This window comes from Equus przewalskii, chromosome 12 (genome assembly GCF_037783145.1).
Source record: "Equus przewalskii isolate Varuska chromosome 12, EquPr2, whole genome shotgun sequence".
Taxonomy (NCBI): domain Eukaryota; kingdom Metazoa; phylum Chordata; class Mammalia; order Perissodactyla; family Equidae; genus Equus; species Equus przewalskii.
In genome coordinates, this window is record NC_091842.1 from 39,562,441 (window position 1) to 39,570,518 (window position 8,078).

An 8,078-nucleotide genomic window follows, 5' to 3' on the forward strand; every position below is an offset into this window, starting at 1 on the left:
GATCCCGATCAAGGGAATGTTTAAGCTTCTGTAAAATCAACATGGAACAAAGCATTAAAAGATAGCTGTACTGTCCATGGTTCTTGGCCTGTGCATACAGGGTGTTAGCACCTTAACTAAGCTATAGTGAAAAGCAAGTGTCACAGTCTCTGCTTGAGCCTTTTTGAGGAATTAAATATGAGCAAAGGAGAATGTGCATTCTACCTCAACCAAATTTCTTTTCTTTTCTTTTTAAAGATTTATTTTTTCCTTTTTCTCCCCAAAGACCCCCAGTACATAGTTGTGTACTTTTAGTTGTGGGTCCTTCCAGTTGTGGCATGTGGGACACCACCTCAGTATGGCTCAATGAGCGGTGCCATATCCGCACCCAGGACTCGAACCAGCGAAACCCTGGGTCTCAGAAGCAGAGCATGCAAATGTAACCACTCGGCCACGGGGCCGGCCCCAAATTTCTTTTTTTTTTTTAATTTTGGGGAAGAAGGTGAATGAAAGGCAGGATGTAAGAGTATACTTCTGTGTTTCCTCGGGGTGATCCTTGCCTGGGCTACTCCACGTTTCCCACATACACTCTCCTGGAGCATGTCCCTAGGACAAGCTATGCAGGCCAATTCCCAGAGTCACATACTTACCTCTGCTCTACACAGAGGGAAAAATACTATCTTCGAAAAGCCCAGGCAAAGGCAGAGAAGTGGGCTTGAATGTAACCTGTTTCGGTCAGTCCAACATCACTGGAGATTCATGGTGGGGAAAAGGGAGACAGCCTGGGGGTGGATCGATTACTCAAGGGCTTTGGATACCAATTCACATAAGTCGGATTTGATAAAGGAGGAAAGCTAGTGGAAGTGTAAAGAAATAGAGGTACTCAACAAGGCCTCACCAGCAGGTTCCTCCCACTCCTGGGTCGGCTGGGGCTGGGGCCGGGGAGTGGGATGCTGCCGGAGTCCCGCCCCGGCTGAGTCCAGGTTCCTGAGGGTTGGACGGCGTCGGCGCAATGAGGGGAAAATAAAGGGGACGTGAGACTTGTGTTGGTATTAGCAAGTCCAACTTTACCGTGCACAAGTGTCGTTTTTATATTTTTCCGGATTAGTACAGAAATAGCTCTACAAATATTCTCAGAGAGATAAGGAAGTAAAAAACGAGCACAAGAATATTTATTAGCATTCTATTCTATAGAGCATAAGGTTAATGGTAGTGTTCTCCGCAATTAACTAGTGTTTGTTGTCTCTAAGCTAAAAGAGAGAGGTACCTAGACATCTGTCATAATTCATGGTAAAGTTAAGTCAAAGAGAGAAGGTCCAGGCCTCCAGACAGGACAGCATTCCGTCTGGTTACATCCTGGGGGAACGATCCCTTCCTCCCTCAATCATTTACACCATTAGTGTGGATGGTTAATGGGAACAAAAGGCGACTCCAGGGTGTCTTATCCCCAGCGCTATTTGCATTCTCAGCGGGCAGTTAAACATCTTTACATTCCCGCGCCCTTTAGGGGGTGAAAGCATTCCTTTGTCTTTTAGGTTGTAGAGCTAACAGTCCCTTAAGCACACTTCCCGGAGAAAATATCATTTTGTTAGTAAAGTAAAGGGCTGAAAAGCTAAGCTAAACTATATATCTTCAAGAATAAAAAACAAAAATAAGTATAGACATAACCTTGATAGAAAGCATGCATATAATTCAGAAAATATCAGGGGTGTCAGCCGGCTATTCTTCACCGAGGGGCATCCCTGCACCCCTTGGCCCTTCTACTCATCAATTATTTATTATTTATTGCTTTTAGGAGGAAACCTCTATAACATTTTAACAGAAAGCAGAAGGTCAAGAATAATATATAGATACTTCTTGATCATCCAATTAACCAGCAAACTTGGAGGGACGATGCATATGTATTTAGACAAAGAACTGGAGGAAGAAGGAAACATTAACCAGATGGAGGCCATAAACCTAATTCGACATCTTATCTGAGCAGGATTCCTTTCTGCTTGTCTCAAAAGGGACTGTGTGCTGCTCCATTAATTAACTGAAAAATATCTTGAAAGTTACCGGCAGGTGGTCACCTTCGCTTACTGTATTTAATTCTCCTGGGAGGTAGTGCCTCCCAAGCAGCCACCCGAAGGAGTGAAAACTGGAGGTTAAGAAAGGAAAAGGAATGAAGGGCAATTAGAAGCAGCACAGGTTTCAGAACTACGTGAGGGGCTGGTCGGTTATTCTTCACCAAGGGGCGACCCTGCACCCCTCGGCGTTAATCGGCTGGACCCTGTCAAACAGCCGATCAAATGATGTAGCCACGGCTCCCGGCAGGATGCAACTGTTGAACTCCTTGCATTTTTGGGTGGCCTCCACCCTCCAGGCTTTATCCTTTAGTCCACTTTATCCTCTTTATCCACTTTAGTCCGCTTTATCCTCTAGTCTACTAGGCAGGAAAAGGAACACAGAGTACTAGAATTCCCAAACTTTGCCTGTCAGCTACGCTGGATGGTCTGGGGTAGAGAGGTAAGAACTGTAGAATGCACTTGTACATTCATAAAGGAAATGTTTTCTTTCTTTTTTCCTTTAATATTGGCCCTGAGCTAACATCTGTGGCCAATCGTCTCTCTTTTTTTTTCCTCCCCAAAGCCCCAGCACGTAGTTGTATAAGCCAGTCGTAGGTCCTCTAGTTCTATGTGTGACGCTGCCTCAGCACGGCTTAATGAGTGGTGGGTAGGTCCGGGCCCAGGATCAGAGCCGGTGAACCCCCACTGCTGAAGCAGAGAGTGTGAACTTCACCACTATGCCACTGGGCCGGCCTCATAAAGGAAATATTTGATTGCATATAATTTATCCGCTATTGTAGTATGAGGCAAATACAAAAAGCAGTGAACTAACTAGAAACTATCTTCCAGAACCAGCCTCGTCAGACCCCTCAGAGGTAGAGGTTTTCCACACTAACTGAAAGGTCAGTTTACAGCACTTCGCGTTTATAAAAGACCTTTTGCTAACCAAAAGAAATCCGAAGAAAATTTTCACTTCTATGAAAAAAAGGCAAAAAGTGAAAATAGTGTTCAGTGTTTCTTTTGCAGCGAGCCATTACAGTGGCTAAGCAGTCAAACATATGGTCGCAACTCAAGCCTGAAATATCAGGCACAGCGGACTACTAACCTTGACCTTCGACTGGAGGCAAGCAGATGTAGAAGGTGCAGATGTTGGTGACCTGCCTGGACTGATGGATTCAGACAGTGACGGGATGTTAACAGATAACCCTCTTCCTCTCTCTCCTACACCCTGGTCTCCTGTACCTCCCACCACTTCAACCTCTGACGGCTCAGCCTAACACACCACCATCACCACCACCACCTCTCAGCCTTCCAGTGTGCTCACACTCTTCCCGATTCTGGTAAGTGAAACTACACTGTATGTACATTATTTCTATTTTACACAGGCTGTGTATTTATCATATCCTTCCTGCTTTCACTATGTTAGTATGTGAGGTTTTATGTGTTATTTGTATGATTTGGTAGGTTATTTTTTGGATCTGGGAATGCTCAAAAATTGTTCTCATATAAACTATTGGTAATTGCTTCTTTGCTTTACACTGCCTTGGCTTACGAAAGGGTTCATTGCAACACTCTACTTTAGGGTAGTGGGGAAAACCTGTACCAGCACCAGTCGGGCAGCAACCCCCAGGATCCGAGTCCCAGGTCTTCAGGACCTCTCTTCCAAGCTTCCAAATTATGACAAACACAACATCTTCCCTATGCACCCCTAACCCCACATGTGGTAGCTACTTCCTACAGTTGCTATCTCTGTTACCTTAGTGTCTATCTCCCATTGTCTAATGCAGCGTCATCACCACACTAACCACTTGAGAAGGAATTTGATGTGGGTACACAAAAGGTAACACCGTCAAGTCTATAGATTTCCTCTGATGTGTAACAGTACCCTCCTGGTTTGGACGCCCTCCAGACGTCCATTAAAAGCCAGTTAGTTTTGCCTGTAACTTAAATACTTGGGCCCTCCATGTAGTTTCTATACCTCCCTTTCTCACTGAAACATTTTAACTAACCGATAGAATTCTTCAGTTGACACTATTTCTTTTTCCCAAGGATTCCTAACCACTTCCCACAGACTGGATCAGATATGCTCACAACCCAGAGAAGCAGGGCAAAGCCTACACATTGTCATCCTCGTCACACACCTCTTGTGGATTCTCAGCCTAAGCTGGTGGATGCATGGTCACAGCCAAAACAAGAGCTGGGCCCGTCAAGCCTACTTAGCTCACTTTCCTTTCCTCTTGCCACCTCTTCTATGCCTCTCCTGTGAGGGGACCGGCTTACCAGTCATTTTAGGAACTGCCCAGGACTTCTGGGATCCTGGACTCGAGTGTACCCATATCATCGCTCACTTTCTCACATGTGAATGCTCACTTTTACCATTATCAATTCCAGACTCCGTGCAGTCCTGCTGCTCATCCTTGGCTTGACTTCAGGGTAGAGACAAAGAGAAGGACTGAGCGTTCTTTACCTGTGGAGAACACAGGACTCTAGCAACTACCCTCACAGTTCCCTGTGGTAGGGCAGTTAGCCTGAAAGATTTTGAACTTGGTGCCGCCCTGCTCTGGCATCTGGAGGAAGCTGTGCTCCCGAAGCTGCTCAGGCATTCCCCATACACTTGGACATTCTAGTGGCACCTCGGGAGTCTTGCATAAATTTTGGATTTACTGAGAATGGGAAGTAAAGTCTGGGTTTCCTGGCAGCCACACCACATACCTGCTATAATGGGTTAAGTGACTTGCGTAGTGACTAAAGTTAAGGAGTTGGATTTTGAACGTGGGTCAAGTCAATTCCAAAGCCTTTAATTCCTTCAGTCTGTCACTCTCAACACTCTTTCTGACTAAGGATTTCTGTGAAACCTTGGAATACAGACCTTATACTGCATGTGACTACCATCAGGGTAGTCTCGTGGCAGGGGCCACAAGCCCCGTGCCTTTGGGAGGACCTAGGCACAGCTTAGGCTGCATCTCACATTGATGACCACCAACTATCTCCCAGGAATGCTGTTGTGCCTGGCACTAGATTAAGACCTAGGTATTACACAGTATAAATTAGACATGGTCCCTTAGAAGCTTTTACATTTTACAGCCTAAAGGTAGAACAGGCAAAAACACACCCATTACAAAGAAAGGAGACTCATCAGAGATCTCACTTGTTATAGAGGATGGTCACACAGTCCCCTTTACCATCGAGGCGTTATCCATCAGAGGCCATAGGTGATTAGCCATCAAGGCATTGTCCATTGGAATCTCCAGTTGGATTTGTGTTACAAATCAAGACTTCACACTCAGATACAGGAGACAGTGGCAGTAAGCTGGCATGTCAGATGTAGAATTAGTGTACTCTCTGCTGCTCCTGGGTTTGGCCAAGCACACAGTGGGGGCTCATCCTTTCATCTAGACTCTCCTTTTTCCTCTTAGCTTGGCTATTTAGGTAGTGCTAGATACCTGGCTATAGATCATTCCAGCTCTATTGTCATTTCCTCAATGGCCAAGTCACCTGACACATCCAAATGAGATCTTCTCTCTGGAGATTTTCACCCCTCTGGTAGTGTCTTCTGATTCAGAATGACCCTTCCAGGCTGGACTAGCTCACACATACTCATTCAGAAAATTTTCTTATCAGTCTAAACTAAGATCAAGCTCTCTTCCTTGGGTAGCAGTAGGTCACCATGAATGCCCCCAAATATAGACCAGCTTCATACATGACCCTTGTAAGAGCTACCATGGAATGAGCCTTTCTGAAGGGAGGACCAGAGGAATACGTAGCCTACCTCTGGAACTGAGCTGTCTCAGCCTAACATCTGCATCCCAATTCTGGTCATGACAGAACTATAAGATCATGTCTGTGATCCCATGGGCCCTGACAAACTCTCATCCTGGATTCGTCATGCCTCTTCCTTTTCCAGCCTGAGACTCTGTATCTCACCATTTTCTTTAAATAGCTGGGTTCCTCTTTAAGGACTCATGGCGTGAATGGTCTGAGCATGTGTTCTGGCTCTTCTCTTGGGAAAGCCCCAGAAGATAAGCTTCAAGGGCTCCAATAAAGCTTGGCAACTCTCCACATAAGCTCAGGGTTGCTGGTTCTTCTGGGAGCACACACATCAACACCAGGAAATACAATCCCGCCACTGACATCCTACCTCCCCTACTCCACCCCAGATCATCCTATGGACCAAGGGAAGAAAGGTACAGGAATAGAGATTCCCAGAAAGCCAGAGCTAACAACTGGAATGAGGAGGGTGGTATGTGCTGCTGGGCAGAGTAGAAGAGAGTCAGGATCCCACTGCCACACCTGACAGTGGCAGAGAGCACGGCAATGTCATTTTTGCTCAAGGCAGTGCAGGGAGGGCTGTAGAAGGCCCCCAGCCTGAGTCCCTCAGCTCTGTTACACTTTGCAGCACTGCTCTCAGCCCCCAGTGACCTACTCAGGGCCTCTCCTGACCGGAAATCCAGTTGTACTGATCTGTTTTCGGAAGAGGTGTGACTCAGACACTGAGGACTCAAGCAAAGTTCCCACAGCTTGCTGGGCATTATACTCCCTCCATCTGAGAGCAAGCACTTCAGTTAAAACAAGATTCTCATTCACAGAGCCGGCTCAGGTGAATACAATGTGCAGAGGAGAAAGGTTGAGTTTTACAGAGGGCAAATATCACCTTTGTTTCATTTTTGGGAGCAGAGATATACTGAAAACTCAGTGATTGGTGCGGGTCTCACCTCACCCTCCACCCACCCTCCTTCCTTAAAAGAGAAAGAAAGTCTGTTCTCTTAGGAAAGCTGGCATAGACAACAATCAGAAAAATAAACAAGTGCTTAAGAAGCAACAGCAAAATCAAGGTTCTCCACTTTGTTCCAGCTGCCTGTCCCTGAACCCCGGCCCTCTGTGACCTGATCTCCATTTTCTCTTACAGACTCCCCTTCTCACCACTCCTTTGGTCTCCTGGGTTCTCACTCCAAATCCTGCACCAAGCTCACTGCCTTCTCAATAATTGCTGGATGACATGTGCCCACACAGTATTGGATTTCCCTGTGCACGTGGGTCAGACATTGCTTCAGCTCCAGGATCTTCTCCTTGAATGCAGCTTGGGCTGCAGCCATCAACAGCAGGGCTCCTGGAGCTGGATAAAAGCCTTATGAGGCCCAGAACTTGCTGATAACTGGAGAGTCTAAAGAGCTGGGGGGAGATCTCCAACATGCCAACCTCTCTGAGAGGTCAGCTTCTGCCGTGAGCCAACTGAGAGAATGTGAGCCATAAAGAGGAATTCAACTGAAACTGAGGCTGATCTGTGGCCCCAAATTCAGTTCCTACAACTCTGAAGAATCACCTCCAGCTACTCCTCTCTGATAAAAACTTCACTCTGGAAAGAGAAAGATGTCAATGTGAGAGTTCATTTCTACTTCACTTTCTAAGTGTAAGAAAGAAGGTATAAATTTATTTATTATTTTTTTTTAAAGATTTTATTTTTTTCCTTTTTCTCCTCAAAGCCCCCTGGTACATAGTTGTATATTCTTCGTTGTGGGTCCTTCTAGTTGTGGCATGTGGGATGCTGCCTCAGCGTGGTTTGATGAGCAGTGCCATGTCCGTGCCCAGGATTCGAACCAACAAAACACTGGGCCGCCTGCAGCGGAGCGCACGAACTCAACCACTTGGCCACGGGGTCAGCCCCAGAAGGTATAAATTTATTCTCTCTTCAAATCAGCCTGGTCTATGAGACAGTGTTACCTAATAGAAATAGCACAGACTTTGACCATCAGGTGCATCTGGTCCCCAGTTCGACCAGAACCCCACACCAGCTGGTTTTGGGCAAACTGTTCAACTTCTCTAAGCCTCTTTTTCTCATCTGAGAGTAATAACAGCTACCTTGCAGGAGAGAGAAAAATATTATTATGCTATTTGTAAAGTCTCTAGCCCAGTGCTTGGCACCCAGAAAGTGCAGAGTTAATGGTCTGCGGTGGTAGCAAGAGAAACTCCATTTCACGGGAACTTCTTCATGGCATACCTCACTACTTGACATGTACATATAGGGTCAATATCTGTCATCTTCTGCAAGAACGT

At 46.0% G+C, this 8,078-nt stretch overlaps 1 protein-coding gene across 1 annotated transcript in view; it reads right to left on the reverse strand.

The window, feature by feature from the left end:
* Positions 1-1,025: 1,025 nt before the first annotated feature.
* ZNF75A (zinc finger protein 75A) overlaps positions 1,026-8,078 on the reverse strand; it is a 98,211-nt gene continuing 91,158 nt past the window's right edge. The window contains exon 12 of the mRNA XM_070566921.1: positions 1,026-7,380. Within this exon, the coding sequence (XP_070423022.1) occupies positions 7,376-7,380 (5 nt within the window). The 3' untranslated portion in view covers positions 1,026-7,375. The remainder of the gene's footprint in view (positions 7,381-8,078) is intronic.